At 45.9% G+C, this 22,349-nt stretch overlaps 1 protein-coding gene across 1 annotated transcript in view; it reads left to right on the forward strand.

Moving 5' to 3' along the window:
* The window catches only part of LOC110512917 (CUB and sushi domain-containing protein 3), a 523,013-nt gene that overhangs the window by 26,648 nt on the left and 474,016 nt on the right, over positions 1-22,349 (forward strand). Inside the window, exon 2 of the mRNA XM_036934833.1 lies at positions 21,151-21,373. Coding sequence (XP_036790728.1) covers positions 21,151-21,373 — 223 coding nt within the window. The remainder of the gene's footprint in view (positions 1-21,150; positions 21,374-22,349) is intronic.

Genomic DNA, 22,349 nt, shown 5'->3' on the forward strand with positions numbered 1-22,349 from the left:
GAGAAACAGAGAATGAGAGACACAGAGACAGAGAGACATAGAAACAGAGACAGAGAATGAGAGACACAGAGACAGAGAGACAGAGAGACAGAGAAACAGAGACAGAGAATGAGAGACACAGAGACAGAGAGACAGAGAAACAGAAACAGAGAATGAGAGACACAGAGACAGAGAAACAGAGAAACAGAGACAGAGAATGAGAGACACAGAGACAGAGAGACAGAGAAACAGAGACAGAGAATGAGAGACACAGAGACAGAGAAACAGAGACAGAGAAACAGAGAATGAGAGACACAGAGACAGAGAGACAGAGAAACAGAGACAGAGAATGAGAGACACAGAGACACAGAGAAAGAGAAACAGAATGAGAGACAGAGACAGAGAGACAGAGAGACAGAGATAGAGAATGAGAGACACAGAGACAGAGAGACAGAGAAACAGAGAATGAGAGACAGAGAGACAGAGAGACAGAGAGACAGAGAGACAGAGATACAGAGAAACAGAGACAGAGAATGAGAGACACAGACAGAGAGACAGAGAAATAGAGACAGAGAATGAGAGACACAGAGACAGAGAGACAGAGAAACAGAGACAGAGAAACAGAGAATGAGAGACACAGAGACAGAGAGACAGAAAAACAGAGACAGAGAATGAGAGACACAGAGACAGAGAGACAGAGAAACAGAGACAGAGAAACAGAGAATGAGAGACACAGAGACAGAGAGACAGAGAAACAGAGACAGAGAATGAGAGACAGAGAGACAGAGAAACAGAGACAGAGAAACAGAGAATGAGAGACAGAGAGACAGAGAAACAGAGACAGAGAATGAGAGACACAGAGACAGAGAAACAGAGACGGAGAAACAGAGAATGAGAGACACAGAGACAGAGAGACAGAGAAACAGAGACAGAGAATGAGAGACACAGAGACAGAGAGACAGAGAAACAGAAACAGAGAATGAGAGACACAGAGACAGAGAGACATAGAAACAGAGACAGAGAATGAGAGACACAGAGACAGAGAGACAGAGAGACAGAGAAACAGAGACAGAGAATGAGAGACACAGAGACAGAGAGACAGAGAAACAGAAACAGAGAATGAGAGACACAGAGACAGAGAAACAGAGAAACAGAGACAGAGAATGAGAGACACAGAGACAGAGAGACAGAGAAACAGAGACAGAGAATGAGAGACACAGAGACAGAGAAACAGAGACAGAGAAACAGAGAATGAGAGACACAGAGACAGAGAGACAGAGAAACAGAGACAGAGAATGAGAGACACAGAGACACAGAGAAAGAGAAACAGAATGAGAGACAGAGACAGAGAGACAGAGATAGAGAATGAGAGACACAGAGACAGAGAGACAGAGAAACAGAGAATGAGAGACAGAGAGACAGAGAGACAGAGAGACAGAGATACAGAGAAACAGAGACAGAGAATGAGAGACACAGACAGAGAGACAGAGAAATAGAGACAGAGAATGAGAGACACAGAGACAGAGAGACAGAGAAACAGAGACAGAGAAACAGAGAATGAGAGACACAGAGACAGAGAGACAGAAAAACAGAGACAGAGAATGAGAGACACAGAGACAGAGAGACAGAGAAACAGAGACAGAGAAACAGAGAATGAGAGACACAGAGACAGAGAGACAGAGAAACAGAGACAGAGAATGAGAGACAGAGAGACAGAGAAACAGAGATAGAGAAACAGAGAATGAGAGACAGAGAGACAGAGAAACAGAGACAGAGAATGAGAGACACAGAGACAGAGAAACAGAGACGGAGAAACAGAGAATGAGAGACACAGAGACAGAGAGACAGAGAAACAGAGACAGAGAATGAGAGACACAGAGACACAGAGACAGAGAGAAACAGAGAATGAGAGACAGAGAAACAGAGACAGAGAGACAGAGAAACAGAGACACAGAGACAGAGAGACAGAGAAACAGAGAATGAGAGACAGAGACAGAGAAACAGAGAATGAGAGACACAGAGACAGAGAGACACAGAGACAGAGAGACAGAGAAACAGAGACAGAGAAACAGAGAATGAGAGACACAGAGACAGAGAAACAGAGACAGAGAAACAGAGACAGAGAATGAGAGACACAGAGACAGAGAGACAGAGAAACAGAAACAGAGAATGAGAGACACAGAGACAGAGAAACAGAGAAACAGAGACAGAGAATGAGAGACACAGAGACAGAGAGACAGAGAAACAGAGACAGAGAATGAGAGACACAGAGACAGAGAAACAGAGACAGAGAAACAGAGAATGAGAGACACAGAGACAGAGAGACAGAGAAACAGAGACAGAGAATGAGAGACACAGAGACACAGAGAAAGAGAAACAGAATGAGAGACAGAGACAGAGAGACAGAGAGACAGAGATAGAGAATGAGAGACACAGAGACAGAGAAACAGAGACAGAGAATGAGAGACACAGACAGAGAGACAGAGAAATAGAGACAGAGAATGAGAGACACAGAGACAGAGACAGAGAAACAGAGACAGAGAAACAGAGAATGAGAGACAGAGAGACAGAAAAACAGAGACAGAGAATGAGAGACACAGAGACAGAGAGACAGAGAAACAGAGACAGAGAAACAGAGAATGAGAGACACAGAGACAGAGAGACAGAGAAACAGAGACAGAGAATGAGAGACAGAGAGACAGAGAAACAGAGACAGAGAAACAGAGAATGAGAGACAGAGAGACAGAGAAACAGAGACAGAGAATGAGAGACACAGAGACAGAGAAACAGAGACGGAGAAACAGAGAATGAGAGACACAGAGACAGAGAGACAGAGAAACAGAGACAGAGAATGAGAGACACAGAGACACAGAGACAGAGAGAAACAGAGAATGAGAGACAGAGAAACAGAGACAGAGAGACAGAGAAACAGAGACACAGAGACAGAGAGACAGAGAAACAGAGAATGAGAGACAGAGACAGAGAAACAGAGAATGAGAGACACAGAGACAGAGAGACACAGAGACAGAGAGACAGAGAAACAGAGACAGAGAAACAGAGAATGAGAGACACAGAGACAGAGAAACAGAGACAGAGAAACAGAGAATCAGAGACAGAGAGACAGAGAGAAACAGAGAATGGGAGACACAGAGACAGAGACAGAGAGACAGAGAAACAGAGAATGAGAGACACAGAGACAGAGACAGAGAGACAGAGAAACAGAGACAGAGAAACAGAGACAGAGAAACAGAGAATGAGAGACACAGAGACAGAGACAGAGAGACAGAGAAACAGAGAATGAGAGACACAGAGACAGAGAGACAGAGACAGAGAAACAGAGACAGAGAAACAGAGAATGAGAGACACAGAGACAGAGACAGAGAGACAGAGACAGAGAGACAGAGAAACAGAGACAGAGAAACAGAGAATGAGAGACACAGAGACAGAGAGACACAGAGACAGAGAGACAGAGAAACAGAGACAGAGAAACAGAGAATGAGAGACACAGAGACAGAGAAACAGAGACAGTGAAACAGAGAATCAGAGACAGAGAGACAGAGAGAAACAGAGAATGGGAGACACAGAGACAGAGACAGAGAGACAGAGACACAGAGAATGAGAGACACAGAGACAGAGACAGAGAGACAGAGAAACAGAGACAGAGAAACAGAGACAGAGAAACAGAGAATGAGAGACACAGAGACAGAGACAGAGAGACAGAGAAACAGAGAATGAGAGACACAGAGACAGAGAGACAGAGAAACAGAGACAGAGAGACAGAGAAACAGAGACAGAGAAACAGAGAATGAGAGACACAGAGACAGAGAGACAGAGACAGAGAGACAGAGAAACAGAGACAGAGAAACAGAGACAGAGAAACAGAGAATGAGAGACACAGAGACACAGAGACAGAGAGACAGAGAAACAGAAACAGAGAATGAGAGACACAGAGACAGAGAGACATAGAAACAGAGACAGAGTATGAGAGACACAGAGACAGAGAGACAGAGAGACAGAGAAACAGAGACAGAGAATGAGAGACACAGAGACAGAGAGACAGAGAAACAGAAACAGAGAATGAGAGACACAGAGACAGAGAAACAGAGAAACAGAGACAGAGAATGAGAGACACAGAGACAGAGAGACAGAGAAACAGAGACAGAGAATGAGAGACACAGAGACAGAGAAACAGAGACAGAGAAACAGAGAATGAGAGACACAGAGACAGAGAGACAGAGAAACAGAGACAGAGAATGAGAGACACAGAGACACAGAGAAAGAGAAACAGAATGAGAGACAGAGACAGAGAGACAGAGAGACAGAGATAGAGAATGAGAGACACAGAGACAGAGAAACAGAGACAGAGAATGAGAGACACAGACAGAGAGACAGAGAAATAGAGACAGAGAATGAGAGACACAGAGACAGAGACAGAGAAACAGAGACAGAGAAACAGAGAATGAGAGACAGAGAGACAGAAAAACAGAGACAGAGAATGAGAGACACAGAGACAGAGAGACAGAGAAACAGAGACAGAGAAACAGAGAATGAGAGACACAGAGACAGAAAGACAGAGAAACAGAGACAGAGAATGAGAGACAGAGAGACAGAGAAACAGAGACAGAGAAACAGAGAATGAGAGACAGAGAGACAGAGAAACAGAGACAGAGAATGAGAGACACAGAGACAGAGAAACAGAGACGGAGAAACAGAGAATGAGAGACACAGAGACAGAGAGACAGAGAAACAGAGACAGAGAATGAGAGACACAGAGACACAGAGACAGAGAGAAACAGAGAATGAGAGACAGAGAAACAGAGACAGAGAGACAGAGAAACAGAGACACAGAGACAGAGAGACAGAGAAACAGAGAATGAGAGACAGAGACAGAGAAACAGAGAATGAGAGACACAGAGACAGAGAGACACAGAGACAGAGAGACAGAGAAACAGAGACAGAGAAACAGAGAATGAGAGACACAGAGACAGAGAAACAGAGACAGAGAAACAGAGAATCAGAGACAGAGAGACAGAGAGAAACAGAGAATGGGAGACACAGAGACAGAGACAGAGAGACAGAGAAACAGAGAATGAGAGACACAGAGACAGAGACAGAGAGACAGAGAAACAGAGACAGAGAAACAGAGACAGAGAAACAGAGAATGAGAGACACAGAGACAGAGACAGAGAGACAGAGAAACAGAGAATGAGAGACACAGAGACAGAGAGACAGAGACAGAGAAACAGAGACAGAGAAACAGAGAATGAGAGACACAGAGACAGAGACAGAGAGACAGAGACAGAGAGACAGAGAAACAGAGACAGAGAAACAGAGACAGAGAAACAGAGAATGAGAGACACAGAGACACAGAGACAGAGAAACAGAGACAGAGACAGAGAGACAGAGAGAAAGAGACAGAGAAACAGAGACAGAGAATGAGAGACAGAGAAACAGAGAATGAGAGACACAGAGACACAGAGACAGAGAAACAGAAACAGAGACAGAGAGAAAGAGAGAGAGAAACAGAAAAAGAGAGAAATCCATAAGATAAGCTTGACCTTTCCAATGCTCACTATAAAGACTCTATCTATCTACCGTCTATCCTGCTACTGTAGTCAGAGAGAAAACGTCCTAACCTCCTGCCCAATGTAGGACCATATTAGAGAGACATATTTCCCTCAGATTACACAGATCCACAAAGAATTCGAAAACAAACCCAATTTTGATAAACTCCCATATCTACTGGGTGAAATACCACAGTGTGACATCACAGCAGCAAGATTTGTGACCTGTTGCCACGAGAAAAGGGCAACCAGTGAAGAACAAACACCATTGTAAATACAACCCATATTTTATGCTTATTTATTTTCCCTTGTGTACTTTAACCATTTGTACTTCGTTACAACACTGAATATGTATAAAATGACATTTGTAATGTCTTTATTGTTTTGAAACTGCTGTATGTGTAATGTTTACTGTTCATTCTTTCATTGTTTATTTAACTTTTGTTTATAATCTATCTCACTTGCTTTGGCAATGTTAACACATGTTTCCCATACCAATAAAGCCCCTTGAATTGAATTGAATTGAGAGTCTGATGGGGATCTCTCAGTGTAAAGACTGTATCTATCTACTGTTTATCCTGCTACTGTAGTCAGAGCGAGTCTGATGGGGATCTCTCAGTATAAAGACTCTATATATCTACTGTTTATCCTGCTACTGTAGTCAGAGAGAGTCTGATGTCAATCTCTCAGTATAAGGACTGTATCTATCTACTGTCTATCCTGCTACTGTAGTCAGAGCGAGTCTGATGGGAATCTCTCAGTTGGCTGACTTACCTTTAAGGTCCAGTATAGCTGGGTGTGATATGGCTGTAAAAATAAGGTTATATACCAGTATAGCTGGGTGTGATATGGCTGTAAGGATGGGGTTATAGACCAGTATAGCTGAGTGTGATATGGCTGTAAGGATAAGGTTATAGACCAGTATAGCTGGGTGTGATATGGCTGTAAGGATAAGGTTATAGACCAGTATAGCTGGGTGTGATATGGCTGTAAGGATGAGGTTATAGACCAGTATAGCTGGGTGTGATATGGCTGTAAGGATAAGGTTATAGACCAGTATAGCAGGGTGTGATATGGCTGTAAGGATAAGGTTATAGACCAGTATAGCTGGGTGTGATATGGCTGTAAGGATAAGGTTATAGACCAGTATAGCTGGGTGTGATATGGCTGTAAGGATAAGGTTATAGACCAGTATAGCTGGGTGTGATATGGCTGTAAGGATAAGGTTATAGACCAGTATAGCTGGGTGTGATATGGCTGTAAGGATAAGGTTATAGACCAGTATAGCTGGGTGTGATATGGCTGTAAGGATAAGGTTATAGACCAGTATAGCTGAGTGTGATATGGCTGTAAGGATAAGGTTATACACCAGTATAGCTGGGTGTGATATGGCTGTAAGGATAAGGTTATAGACCAGTATAGCTGGGTGTGATATGGCTGTAAGGATAAGGTTATAGACCAGTATAGCTGGGTGTGATATGGCTGTAAGGATAAGGTTATAGACCAGTATAGCTGGGTGTGATATGGCTGTAAGGATAAGGTTATAGACCAGTATAGCTGGGTGTGACATGGCTGTAAGGGTAAGGTTATAGACCAGTATAGCTGGGTGTGATATGGCTGTAAGGATAAGGTTATAGACCAGTATAGCTGGGTGTGATATGGCTGTAAGGGTAAGGTTATAGACCAGTATAGCTGGGTGTGATATGGCTGTAAGGATAAGGTTATAGACCAGTATAGCTGGGTGTGATATGGCTGTAAGGATAAGGTTATAGACCAGTATAGCTGGATGTGATATGGCTGTAAGGATAAGGTTATAGACCAGTATAGCTGGGTGTGATATGGCTGTAAGGATAAGGTTATAGACCAGTATAGCTGGGTGTGATATGGCTGTAAGGATAAGGTTATAGACCAGTATAGCTGGGTGTGATATGGCTGTAAGGATAAGGTTATAGACCAGTATAGCAGGGTGTGATATGGCTGTAAGGATAAGGTTATAGACCAGTATAGCTGGGTGTGATATGGCTGTAAGGATAAGGTTATAGACCAGTATAGCTGGGTGTGATATGGCTGTAAGGATAAGGTTATAGACCAGTATAGCTGGGTGTGATATGGCTGTAAGGATAAGGTTATAGACCAGTATAGCTGGGTGTGATATGGCTGTAAGGATAAGGTTATAGACCAGTATAGCTGGGTGTGATATGGCTGTAAGGATAAGGTTACAGATCAGTATAGCTGGGTGTGATATGGCTGTAAGGATAAGGTTATAGACCAGTATAGCTGGGTGTGATATGGCTGTAAGGATAAGGTTATAGACCAGTATAGCTGGGTGTGATATGGCTGTAAGGGTAAGGTTATAGACCAGTATAGCTGGGTGTGATATGGCTGTAAGGATAAGGTTATAGACCAGTATAGCTGGGTGTGATATGGCTGTAAGGATAAGGTTATAGACCAGTATAGCTGGGTGTGATATGGCTGTAAGGATAAGGTTATAGACCAGTATAGCTGGGTGTGATATGGCTGTAAGGATAAGGTTATAGACCAGTATATCTGGGTGTGATATAGCTGTAAGGATAAGGTTAGCAGTTAACAGTATAGCTGGGTGTGATATGGCTGTAAGGATAAGGTTATAGACCAGTATAGCTGGGTGTGATATGGCTGTAAGGATAAGGTTATAGACCAGTATAGCTGGGTGTGATATGGCTGTAAGGATAAGGTTATAGACCAGTATAGCTGGGTGTGATATGGCTGTAAGGATAAGGTTATAGACCAGTATAGCTGGGTGTGATATGGCTGTAAGGATAAGGTTATAGACCAGTATAGCTGGGTGTGATATGGCTGTAAGGATAAGGTTACAGATCAGTATAGCTGGGTGTGATATGGCTGTAAGGATAAGGTTATAGACCAGTATAGCTGGGTGTGATATGGCTGTAAGGATAAGGTTATAGACCAGTATAGCTGGGTGTGATATGGCTGTAAGGGTAAGGTTATAGACCAGTATAGCTGGGTGTGATATGGCTGTAAGGATAAGGTTATAGACCAGTATAGCTGGGTGTGATATGGCTGTAAGGATAAGGTTATAGACCAGTATAGCTGGGTGTGATATGGCTGTAAGGATAAGGTTATAGACCAGTATAGCTGGGTGTGATATGGCTGTAAGGATAAGGTTATAGACCAGTATATCTGGGTGTGATATAGCTGTAAGGATAAGGTTAGCAGTTAACAGTATAGCTGGGTGTGATATGGCTGTAAGGATAAGGTTATAGACCAGTATAGCTGGGTGTGATATGGCTGTAAGGATAAGGTTATAGACCAGTATAGCTGGGTGTGATATGGCTGTAAGGATAAGGTTATAGACCAGTATAGCTGGGTGTGATATGGCTGTAAGGATAAGGTTATAGACCAGTATAGCTGGGTGTGATATGGCTGTAAGGATAAGGTTATAGACCAGTATAGCTGGGTGTGATATGGCTGTAAGGATAAGGTTTTAGACCAGTATAGCTGGGTGTGATATGGCTGTAAGGATAAGGTTATAGACCAGTATAGCTGGGTGTGATATGGCTGTAAGGATAAGGTTATAGACCAGTATAGCTGGGTGTGATATGGCTGTAAGGATGAGGTTATAGACCAGTATAGCTGGGTGTGATATGGCTTTAAGGGTAAGGTTATAGACCAGTATAGCTGGGTGTGATATGGCTGTAAGGATAAGGTTATAGACCAGTATAGCTGGGTGTGATATGACTGTAAGGATAAGGTTATATACCAGTATAGCTGGGTGTGATATGGCTGTAAGGGTAAGGTTATAGACCAGTATAGCTGGGTGTGATATGGCTGTAAGGATAAGGTTATAGACCAGTATAGCTGGGTGTGATATCGCTGTAAGGATAAGGTTATAGACCAGTATAGCTGGGTGTACACATACTTTAAAACATACCAAATCAATAGACTATAATGATATCTCCCCTTTAAATATCAAGGCCAAATAACGGTTCATTTGAAATGGTTTAATGGTAGGCGTCGGTTTCATGGATCTCTGTCTTTGTGTGTCTTCGGCTGCCCCAGGGAGAACTCTGTATAATCTAGATTATTGGGGTGATGGGATGAAAGGAGCACGAAGCCTTCTGCAATGGCATTAACCCACAAATGAACACATACTGTACCATAAAACACAGCTTAATGGAATTCATGCATGTCCTCTCCTCTGAAAGACCAGAATGCTTGTTCATGTGTTTCCTTTGAAGTTGAATAAACAAGATAAATGTTTACAATTTATTTTTATAGATACAAAAGCTTTTGTAGAAACGTCAGCGTGTAAGACATTACAAGCATTTTTAATTCACTGCTGTGTTGAGAAGGAACCTGATTCAAATTCACATAATAGATGGCTTACTCAGAGATGGAGGGAGAAAGAGTGAAGGAGAGAGAGAGAGGGAGCGAGAGATTGAGGAAGAAGAGAGAAAAAGAGAGAGAAGAGAGAGAGAGGAGAGAGAAGAGAGAGAGAGAGAGGTGGAGGAAGGCGAGAGAAAAAGAGAGAGAAGAGAGAGAGAGAAGAGAGAGACGTGGAGGAAGGAGAGAGAAAAAGAGAGAGAAGAGAGAGAGAGGAGAGAGAAGAGAGAGAGAGAGAGAGAGAGAGAGAGGTGGAGGAAGGAGAGAGAAAAAGAGAGAAGAGAGAGAGAGAGAGAGGTGGAGGAAGGAGAGAGAAAAAGAGAGAAGAGAGAGAGAGAGAGAGGTGGAGGAAGGAGAGAGAAAAAGAGAGAAGAGAGAGAGAGAGAGAGGTGGAGGAAGGAGAGAGAAAAAGAGAAGAGAGAGAGAGAGAGAGGTTGAGGAAGGAGAGAGAAAAGGAGAGAAGAGAGAAGAGAGAGAGAGAGAGAGAGAGAGAGAGGTGGAGGAAGGAGAGAGAAAAAGAGAGAAGAGAGAGAGAGAGAGAGGTGGAGGAAGGAGAGAGAAAAGGAGAGAAGAGAGAGAGAGAGTAGAGAGAGAGAGAGGTTGAGCTGTGAATTAAAGTCTCTCCCTAAGGACAATAGCTACATGTAGTATCACCTTTTGAATAGTCCACGGCTACAGTAGGTTTCTGTCTCCCTAAGGACAATAGCTACATGTTATCTCACATTTTGAATAGTCCATAGCGGCACATCATTTAAGCTCTGCGACAACTCAACCTTGGCCTGTGCGCTCCTCATTGAGCTGTGTTAATGTTCTTAGTTATGCTTGTTCAATGGATTTGGGGATGTGTTGGCGTACATTTTGTATTTCGTATTTCTTCCCCGGATAAACAACAAGTATTCTGCAGCATCAGCGAACACATGTGAACTTATTTCAGCGCTGATTGGTTGTTGGCTGTTCAATAGTTACGCATACATTCAGAGTTTCTCCCCTGAGGTTTGATTCTGACTCTATTCCAAATAGCACCTTATTCCCTAATCTATTACCCCATGGGCCCTGGTCTATAGTGGGCCCTGGTCAACAGTAGTCTACTACCCTATGGGCCCTGGTCAACAGTAGTCTACTACCCTATGGGCCCTGGTCTATAGTGGGCCCTGGTCAACAGTAGTCTATTACCCTATGGGCCCTGGTCTATAGTGGGCCCTGGTCAACAGTAGTCTACTACCCTATTGGCCCTGGTCAACAGTAGTCCACTACCCTATGGGCCCTGGTCTATAGTGGGCCCTGGTCAACAGTAGTCCACTACCCTATGGGCCCTGGTCTATAGTGGGCCCCTGTCAACAGTAGTCTATTACCCTATGGGCCTTGGTCAACAGTAGTCTATTACCCTATGGGCCCTGTTCAACAGTAGTCTACTACCCTATGGGCCCTGGTCTATAGTGGGCCCTGGTCAACAGTAGTCTACTACCCTATATGCGCCCTGGTCTATAGTGGGCCCCTGTCAACAGTCGTCTATTACCCTATGGGCCTTGGTCAACAGTAGTCTATTACCCTATGGGCCCTGGTCTATAGTGGGCCCTGGTCAACAGTAGTCTACTACCCTATTGGCCCTGGTCAACAGTAGTCTACTACCCTATGGGCCCTGGTCTATAGTGGTCCCTGGTCAACAGCAGTCTACTACCCTGGTCAACAGTAGTCTACTACCCTATTGGCCCTGGTCAACAGTAGTCCCCTACCCTATAGACCCTGGTCAACAGTAGTCCACTACCCTATAGACCCTGGTCAACAGTAGTCCACTACCCTATAGACCCTGGTCAACAGTAGTCTATTACCCTATAGACCCTGGTCAACAGTAGTCCACTACCCTATAGACCCTGGTCAACAGTAGTCTACTACCCTATAGACCCTGGTCAACAGTAGTCTACTAACCTGGTCAACAGTAGTCTACTACCCTATTGGCCCTGGTCAACAGTAGTCTACTACCCTGGTCAACAGTAGTCTACTACCCTATTGGCCCTGGTCAACAGTAGGCTACTAACCTGGTCAACAGTAGTCTACTACCCTATTGGCCCTGGTCAACAGTAGTCTATTACCCTATTGTCCCTGGTCAACAGTAGTCTATTACCCTATTGTCCCTGGTCAACAGTAGTCTATTACCCTATAGACCCTGGTCAACAGTAGTCTACTACCCTATAGACCCTGGTCAACAGTAGTCTACTACCCTATGGGCCCTGGTCTATAGTGGGCCCTGGTCAACAGTAGTCCCCTACCCTATGGGCCCTGGTCTATAGTGGACCCTGGTCAACAGTAGTCTATTACCCTATAGACCCTGGTCAACAGTAGTCTACTACCCTATAGACCCTGGTCAACAGTAGTCCACTACCCTATGGGCCCTGGTCTATAGTGGGCCCTGGTCAACAGTAGTCCCCTACCCTATGGGCCCTGGTCTATAGTGGGCCCTGGTCAACAGTGGTCTACTACCCTACTACCCTATTGGCCCTGGTCAACAGTAGTCTATTACCCTATTGTCCCTGGTCAACAGTAGTCTATTACCCTATTGTCCCTGGTCAACAGTAGTCTATTACCCTATAGACCCTGGTCAACAGTAGTCTACTACCCTATCGACCCTGGTCAACAGTAGTCTACTACCCTATGGGCCCTGGTCTATAGTGGGCCCTGGTCAACAGTAGTCCCCTACCCTATGGGCCCTGGTCTATAGTGGACCCTGGTCAACAGTAGTCTATTACCCTATAGACCCTGGTCAACAGTAGTCTACTACCCTATAGACCCTGGTCAACAGTAGTCCACTACCCTATGGGCCCTGGTCTATAGTGGGCCCTGGTCAACAGTAGTCCCCTACCCTATGGGCCCTGGTCTATAGTGGGCCCTGGTCAACAGTGGTCTACTACCCTATTGGCCCTGGTCAACAGTAGTCCCCTACCCTATAGACCCTGGTCAACAGTAGTCCACTACCCTATAGACCCTGGTCAACAGTAGTCCACTACCCTATAGACCCTGGTCAACAGTAGTCTATTACCCTATAGACCCTGGTCAACAGTAGTCCACTACCCTATAGACCCTGGTCAACAGTAGTCTACTACCCTATGGGCCCTGGTCAACAGTAGTCCACTACCCTATAGACCCTGGTCAACAGTAGTCCACTACCCTATAGACCCTGGTCAACAGTAGTCCCCTACCCTATGGGCCCTGGTCAACAGTAGTCCACTTTCCTATGGGCCCTGGTCAATATAAAGGGCCTTTGGAAAGTATTCAGACCTCTTGACTTTTTCAACATTTTGTTACGTTACAGACTTTTCTAAAATGGATTATATTGTTTTTTCCCTCATCAATCTACACATAATAACCCCTATAATGACAAAGAGAACTGATTATTAGATTATTAGAAAATTTAGCAAATTTATAAAAAATAAATAAATTATATTACAATTACATACAGTGCCTTGCGAAAGTATTCGGCCCCCTTGAACTTTGCGACCTTTTGCCACATTTCAGGCTTCAAACATAAATGTATAAAACTGTATTTTTTTGTGAAGAATCAACAACAAGTGGGACACAATCATGAAGTGGAACGACATTTATTGGATATTTCAAACTTTTTTAACAAATCAAAAACTGAAAAATTGGGCGTGCAAAATTATTCAGCCCCCTTAAGTTAATACTTTGTAGCGCCACATTTTGCTGCGATTACAGCTGTAAGTCGCTTGGGGTATGTCTCTATCAGTTTTGCACATCGAGAGACTGACATTTTTTCCCATTCCTCCTTGCAAAACAGCTCGAGCTCAGTGAGGTTGGATGGAGAGCATTTGTGAACAGCAGTTTTCAGTTCTTTCCACAGATTCTCGATTGGATTCAGGTCTGGACTTTGACTTGGCCATTCTAACACCTGGATATGTTTATTTTTGAACCATTCCATTGTAGATTTTGCTTTATGTTTTGGATCATTGTCTTGTTGGAAGACAAATCTCCGTCCCAGTCTCAGGTCTTTTGCAGACTCCATCAGGTTTTCTTCCAGAATGGTCCTGTATTTGGCTCCATCCATCTTCCCATCAATTTTAACCATCTTCCCTGTCCCTGCTGAAGAAAAGCAGGCCCAAACCATGATGCTGCCACCACCATGTTTGACAGTGGGGATGGTGTGTTCAGGGTGATGGGCTGTGTTGCTTTTACGCCAAACATAACGTTTTGCATTGTTGCCAAAAAGTTCAATTTTAGTTTCATCTGACCAGAGCACCTTCTTCCACATGTTTGGTGTGTCTCCCAGGTGGCTTGTGGCAAACTTTAAACAACACTTTTTATGGATATCTTTAAGAAATGGCTTTCTTCTTGCCACTCTTCCATAAAGGCCAGATTTGTGCAATATACGACTGATTGTTGTCCTATGGACAGAGTCTCCCACCTCGGCTGTAGATCTCTGCAGTTCATCCAGAGTGATCATGGGCCTCTTGGCTGCATCTCTGATCAGTCTTCTCCTTGTATGAGCTGAAAGTTTAGAGGGACGGCCAGGTCTTGGTAGATTTGCAGTGGTCTGATACTCCTTCCATTTCAATATTATCGCTTGCACAGTGCTCCTTGGGATGTTTAAAGCTTGGGAAATATTTTTGTATCCAAATCCGGCTTTAAACTTCTTCACAACAGTATCTCGGACCTGCCTGGTGTGTTCCTTGTTCTTCATGATGCTCTCGGCGCTTTTAACGGACCTCTGAGACTATCACAGTGCAGGTGCATTTATACGGAGACTTGATTACACACAGGTGGATTGTATTTATCATCATTAGTCATTTAGGTCAACATTGGATCATTCAAAGATCCTCACTGAACTTCTGGAGAGAGTTTGCTGCACTGAAAGTAAAGGGGCTGAATAATTTTGCACGCCCAATTTTTCAGTTTTTGATTTGTTAAAAAAGTTTGAAATATCCAATAAATGTCGTTCCACTTCATGATTGTGTCCCACTTGTTGTTGATTCTTCACAAAAAAATACAGTTTTATATCTTTATGTTTGAAGCCTGAAATGTGGCAAAAGGTCGCAAAGTTCAAGGGGGCCGAATACTTTCGCAAGGCACTGTAAGTATTCAGACTCTTTACTCAGGACTTTGTTGAAGCACCTTTGGCAGCAATTACAGCCTCCAGTCTTCTTGGGTATGACGCTACAAGCTTGGCACACCTGTATTTGGGGAGTTTCTCCCATTCTTCTCTGCAGATCCTCTCAAGCTCTGTCAGGTTGGATGGGGAGCGTCGCTGCACAGCTATTTTCGATCGAGTTAATGTCAGGGCCCTGGCTGGGCCACTCAAGGACATTCAGAGACTTGTCCCAAAGCCAATTCTGCTTTGTCTTAGCTGTGTACTTAAGGTCGTTGTCCTGTTGGTGACCCTTCGGCTCTGTCTGACGTCCTGAGCGCTCTGGAGCAGGTTTTCATCAAGGATCTCTCTGTACTTTGCTCCTTTCATCTGTCCCTCGATCCTGACTAGTCTCCCCGTTCCTGCCGCTGTAAAACATCCCCACAGCATGAAGCTGCCACCACCATGTAGGGATGCTGCTAGGTTTCCTCCAGATGTCACACTTGGCATTCAGGCCAAAGAGTTACATCTTGGTTTCATCAGACCAGAGAATCTTGATTCTCATGGTCTGAGAGTCCTTTAGGTGCCTTTTGGTAAACTCCAAGTGTGCTGTCATGTGCCTTTTACTGAAGAGTAGCTTCCGTCTGGCCACTCTACCATAAATGTCAGATTGTTGGAGTGCTGCAGAGATGGTTGTCCTTCTGGAAGTTTCTTCCGTCTCCACAGAGGAACTAGAGAGCTCTGTCAGATTGACCATCGGGTTCTTGGTCACCTCCCTGACCAAGGCTCTTTCCCCCCGATTGCTCAGTTGTGCATGGCAGCCATCTCTAGTAAGAGTCTTGGTGGTTCCAAACTTCTTCCATTTAAGAATGATGGAGGCCACTGTGTCCTTGGGGACCTTCAATACTCAAGACATTTTTTGTACCCTTTCCCAGATCTGTTCCTCGACACAATCCTGTCTCTGAGCTCTATGGACAATGCCTTCGACCTCATGACTTGGTTTTTGCTCTGACATGCACTGTTAACTGGTGTGTGCCTTTCCAAATCATGTCCAATCAAGTGAATTTACCACAAGTAGACTCCAATCCAGTTGTAGAAACATCTCAAGGATGATCAATGGAAACAGGATGCTCCTGAGCTCAATTTCAAGTTTGATAGCAAAGGGTCTGACAAAATTATGTAAATAAGGTATTTAAGTTTTTGTATCAATGCATTTGCAAAAATTTATAAAAAAAACAGTTTTAGTTTTGTCATTATGGGGCATTGTGATGTCATTATGGGGTATTGTGATGTCATTATGGGATATTGTGATGTCATTATGGGGTATTGTGATGTCATTATGGGGTATTGTGATGTCATTATGGGGTATTGTGATGTCATTATGGGGTATTGTGATGTCATTATGGGGTATTGTGTCTAGATTGATGAGGCAAAAAAAAATGCAATCAATTTTAGAATAAGGCTGTAACGTAACAAAATGTGTAAAAAGGGGAAGGGGGATACAGGGTACCTGTTGGTACCCAACCAGACTCAAATCTCAAGGGAGAAGACAGTCGAAACTGTCTTCTGGTCAACACAATGGAAACCTAAACATAATTGACCTGTTAATTAAGATGGACGGTAATTACTCCTGTAGGGGAGAGGCAGTGAAGGGGGATAAACCATGCATCATAATTACACTTGGATTTTTATTAATAGACAATTTGCAGAGTTGCCTTTCAATAAAACAGCTAAGCTTTGGCTTGTCCTTGTCATAGGCAAAGTGTGTGTGTGTATGTGTGTGTGTGTGTGTGTGTGTGTGTGTGCGTGCGTGTGCGTGCGTGCGTGTGTGTGTGTGTGTGTGTGTTTTTGTGTGTATGTGACTGCGTGTGTTTTTGCATTGAAAATGTCCTAATTAATGGAAATTACATTTTTCCAAAGCCTAACCCAAATAATCAAAGTATTTGTAGTCTGACCAGTGTAGTCTGACCAGTGTTGTCTGACCAGTGTAGTCTGACCAGTGTAATCTGATCAGTGTGGTCTGACCAGTGTAGTCTGACCAGTATAGTCTGACCAGTGTTGTCTGACCAGTGTAGTCTGACCAGTGTAGTCTGACCAGTGTAGTCTGACCAGTGTAGTCTGACCAGTGTAATCTGATCAGTGTGGTCTGACCAGTGTAGTCTGACCAGTGTAGTCTGACCAGTGTAGTCTAACCAGTGTAGTCTGACCAGTGTAGTCTGACCAGTGTTGTCTGACCCGTGTAGTCTGACCAGTGTAATCTGATCAGTGTGGTCTGACCAGTGTAGTCTGACCAGTGTAGTCTGACCAGTGTTGTCTGACCAGTGTAGTCTGACCAGTGTAGTCTGACCAGTGTAGTCTAACCAGTGTAGTCTGACCAGTGTAGTCTGACCAGTGTAGTCTGACCAGTGTGGTCTGACCAGTGTAGTCTGACCAGTGTGGTCTGACCAGTGTAGTCTGACCTGTGTGGTCTGACCAGTGTAGTCTAACCAGTGTAGTCTGACCAGTGTAGTCTGAACAGTGTGGTCTGACCAGTGTAGTCTGACCAGTGTGGTCTGACCAGTGTAGTCTAACCAGTGTAGTCTGACCAGTATATTCTGAACAGTGTGGTCTGTCTGACCAGTGTAGTCTGACCAGTGTAGTCTGACCAGTGTGGTCTGACCAGTGTAGTCTGACCAGTGTAGTCTGATCAGTGTAGTCTAACCAGTGTAGTCTAACCAGTGTAGTCTGACCAGTGTAGTCTAACCAGTGTAGTCTGACCAGTGTAGTCTGACCAGTGTAGTCTAACCAGTGTAGTCTAACCAGTGTAGTCTGACCAGTGTAGTCTGACCAGTGTGGTCTGACCAGTGTAGTCCGACCCATGTAGTCTGACCAGTGTGGTCTGACCAGTATGGTCTGACCAGTGTAGTCTGACCAGTGTGGCCTGACCAGTGTGGTCTGACCAGTGTGGTATGACCAGTGTAGTCTGACCAGTGTGGTCTGACCAGTGTGGTCTGAATAGCATGGTCTGACAAGTGTAGTCTGGTCAGTGTAGTCCGACCAGTGTCTGACCAGTGTAATCTGATCAGTGTGGTCTGACCAGTGTAATCTGATCAGTGTGGTCTGACCAGTGTAGTCTGACCAGTGTAGTCTGACCAGTGTTGTCTGACCAGTGTAGTCTGACCAGTGTAGTCTGACCAGTGTAGTCTAACCAGTGTAGTCTGACCAGTGTAGTCTGACCAGTGTAGTCTGACCAGTGTGGTCTGACCAGTGTAGTCTGACCAGTGTGGTCTGACCAGTGTAGTCTGACCTGTGTGGTCTGACCAGTGTAGTCTAACCAGTGTAGTCTGACCAGTGTAGTCTGACCAGTGTAGTCTGACCAGTGTAGTCTGACCAGTGTAGTCTAACCAGTGTAGTCTGACCAGTGTAGTCTGACCAGTGTAGTCTGACCAGTGTGGTCTGACCAGTGTAGTCTGACCAGTGTCTGACCCATCCTGTCAAGGTAGTGATGTTTTGCCAGCCTGCCTGCAGACAGTAGGAGAGAAGAGGGAAGACTGGTGCATGTATTAGGAATACCCTGAGTGGGTAGTGGGTAGGCTGGGGAAGGTAAAGACCTAGAGTGTGTAGTGGGTAGGGTGGGAAAGGTACAGACCAGGAGAGTGGGTAGTGGGTAGGCTGGGGATGGTACAGACCAGGAGAGTGGGTAGTGAGTAGCCAGGAGAAGGTACAGACCAGGAGAGTGGGTAGTGGGTAGGGTGGGGAAGGTACAGACCAGGAGAGTGGGTAGTGGGTAGGGTGGGGAAGGTACAGACCAGGAGAGTGTGTAGTGGGTAGGGTGGGGAAGGTACAGACCAGGGGAGTGGGTAGTGGGTAGGGTGGGGAAGGTACAGACCAGGAGAGTGGGTAGTGGGTAGGCTGGGGAAGGTACAGACCAGGAGAGTTGGTAGTGGGTAGGCTGGGGAAGGTACAGACCAGGAGAGTTGGTAGTGGGTAGGCTGGGGAAGGTACAGACCAGGAGAGTGGGTAGTGGGTGGGCTAGGGAAGGTACAGACCAGGAGAGTGGGTAGTTTTGTAGGGTGGGGAAGGTACAGACCAAGAGAGAGGGTAGTGGGTGTCCTGGGGAAGGTACAGACCAGGAGAGTGGGTAGTGGGTAGGGTGGGGAAGGTACAGACCAGGAGAGTAGGTAGTGGGTAGGCTGGGGAAGGTACAGACCAGGAGAGTGGGTAGTGGGTAGGGTGGGGAAGGTACAGACCAGGAGAGTGGGTAGTGGGTAGGCTGGGGAAGGTACAGACCAGGAGAGTTGGTAGTGGGTAGGCTGGGGAAGGTACAGACCAGGAGAGTGGGTAGTGGGTGGGCTGGGGAAGGTACAGACCAGGAGAGTGGGTAGTGGGTAGGGTGGGGAAGGTACAGACCAGGAGAGTGGGTAGTGGGTAGGGTGGGGAAGGTACAGACCAGGAGAGTGTGTAGTGGGTAGGCTGGGGAAGGTACAGACCAGGAGAGTTGGTAGAGGGTAGGCTGGGGAAGGTACAGACCAGGAGAGTGGGTAGTGGGTGGGCTGGTGAAGGTACAGCCCAGGAGAGTGGGTAGTGGGTAGGGTGGGGAAGGTACAGACCAGGAGAGTGGGTAGTGGGTAGGGGGGAAGGTACAGACCAGGAGAGTGGGTAGTGGGTAGGATGGGGTAAGTACAGACCAGGAGAGTGGGTAGTGGGTAGGGTGGGGAAGGTACAGACCAGGAGAGTGGGTAGTGGGTAGGGTGAGGACGGTACAGACCAGGAGAGTGGGTAGTGGGTAGGGTGGGGAAGGTACAGACCAGGAGAGTGGGTAGTGGGTAGGGTGGGGAAGGTACAGACCAGGAGAGTGGGTAGTGGGTATGGTGGGGAAGGTACCAACCAGGAGATTGGGTAGAGGGTAGGCTGGGGAAGGTACAGACCTAGAGTGTGTAGTGTGTAGGGTGGGGAAGGTACAGACCAGGAGAAGTGGGTAGTGGGTAGGCTGGGGATGGTGCAGACCAGGAGAGTGGGTAGTGAGTAGCCAGGAGAAGGTACAGACCAGGAGAGTGGGTAGTGGGTAGGGTGGGGAAGTTACAGACCAGGAGTATGGGTAGTGGGTAGGGTGGGGAAGGTACCGACCAGGAGAGTGTGTAGTGGGTAGGGTGGGGAAGGTACAGACCAGGAGAGTGGGTAGTGGGTAGTGTGTGGAAGGTACTGACCAGGAGAGTGGGTAGTTTTGTAGGGTGGGGAAGGTACAGACCAAGAGAGTGGGTTGTGGGTAGGCTGGGGAAGGTACAGACCAGAAGAGTGGGTAGTGGGTTGGGTGGGGAAGTTACAGACCAGGAGAGTGGGTAGTGGGTAGGGTGGGGAAGGTACAGACCAGGAGAGTGGGTAGTGGGTAGGGTGGGGAAGGTACAGACCAGAAGAGTGGGTAGTGGGTGGGCTCGGGAAGGTACAGACCAGGAGAGTGGGTAGTGGGTAGTGGGTAAACTGCGGAAGGTACAGACCAGGAGAGTGGGTAGTGGGTAGGCTGGGGAAGGTACAGACCAGGAGAGTGGGTAGTGGGTAGTGTGGGGAAGGTACAGACCAGGAGAGTGGGTAGTGGGTAGGGTGGGGAAGGTACAGACCAGGAGAGTGGGTAGTGGGTAGGGTGGGGAAGGTACAGACCAGAAGAGTGGGTAGTGGGTGGGCTCGGGAAGGTACAGACCAGGAGAGTGGGTAGTGGGTAGTGGGTAAACTGCGGAAGGTACAGACCAGGAGAGTGGGTAGTGGGTAGGCTGGGGAAGGTACAGACCAGGAGAGTGGGTAGTGGGTAGTGTGGGGAAGGTACAGACCAGGAGAGTGGGTAGTGGGTAGGGTGGGGAAGGTACAGACCAGGAGAGTGGGTAGTGGGTAGGCAGGGGAAGGTACAGACCAGGAGAGTGGGTAGTGGGTAGTGTGGGGAAAGTGCAGAACAGCTGGAGGTACCAATTTACCAGACCTGTTGTTGGTCTCAAAACACCAGTGTTACTGTGAAGGGGATTGTGGGAAATGCTACAGTGTATTGGATGAAAGTGTATTGGATAAAGTTGTTGAGCGTTGAGCGTTCCAAATGTGTTTCCTGTTCGTGTTGAAGAAACGATGTTTTGAGTGTAAAAAACAAGTGTCTGATCTCATGGTTTTTCTGTTTTCTTGTCTTTCCAGGGTTCATAAATACGTGTGGAGGGACGTTAAAAGGCCAGAACGGAACCATAGAAAGCCCGGGTTTCCCGTACGGATATCCCAACGGTGCCAACTGTACCTGGGTCATCGTAGCGGAACAAATGAACAGGATTCACATCGTTTTTCAATCTTTCGCCGTGGAAGAGGAGTACGATTTTTTATCTTTGTATGATGGACACCCACATCCGGCACACTTCAGGACGAGGTGAGAAACAACCGATCTCTCTCTCCGGGGAAAGAGGGCCTTGAAATATGTTGAAATAAGTCTGTTTGACGGGGGGGGGGGGGGGGGTGGAGAGGGAGAGAGAGAGAGAGAGAGAGAGAGACAGAGAGAGCAGAGGGAGGGAGGGAGAGAGAGAGAGAGAGAGAGAGAGAGAGAGAGAGAGAGAGAGAGAGAGAGCAGAGGGAGGGAGGGAGGGAGGGAGGGAGGGAGGGAGGGAGGGAGGGAGAGAGAGAGAGAGAGAGAGAGAGAGAAGGTGACGGATAATAGCGAGAGAGATACTGTAAATAGCACGAGGAGGGAGCTTCAATGGTGCTGTGCTAAAGTTCATCTTTCATATTTTTTTCCCCACAACAATGAATGTCTTGTTTGTGTCAGTGTGGTGACAGAAAGAGAGCAGTTTCATAGAGGGACTGTATTGTTGGGAGATGTATAGTCAGAACCACTGTTTTATAGAGGGACTGTATTGTTGGGAGATCTATAGTCAGAACCACTGTTTCATAGAGGGACTGTATTGTTGGGAGATCTATAGTCAGAACCACTGTTTCATAGAGGGACTGTATTGTTGGGAGATCTATAGTCAAAACCACTGTTTCATAGAGGGACTGTATTGTTGGGAGATCTATGGTCAGAACCACTGTTTCATAGAGGGACTGTATTGTTGGGAGATCTATAGTCAGAACCACTGTTTCATAGAGGGACTGTATTGTTGGGAGATCTATAGTCAGAACCACTGTTTCATAGAGGGACTGTATTGTTGGGAGATTTCTGGTCAGAACCACTGTTTCATAGAGGGACTGTATTGTTGGGAGATCTATAGTCAGAACCACTGTTTCATAGAGGGACTGTATTGTTGGGAGATCTATAGTCAGAACCACTGTTTCATAGAGGGACTGTATTGTTGGGAGATCTATAGTCAGAACCACTGTTTCATAGAGGGACTGTATTGTTGGGAGATCTA

Source organism: Oncorhynchus mykiss, chromosome 2 (assembly GCF_013265735.2).
Source record: "Oncorhynchus mykiss isolate Arlee chromosome 2, USDA_OmykA_1.1, whole genome shotgun sequence".
Classification (NCBI taxonomy): domain Eukaryota; kingdom Metazoa; phylum Chordata; class Actinopteri; order Salmoniformes; family Salmonidae; genus Oncorhynchus; species Oncorhynchus mykiss.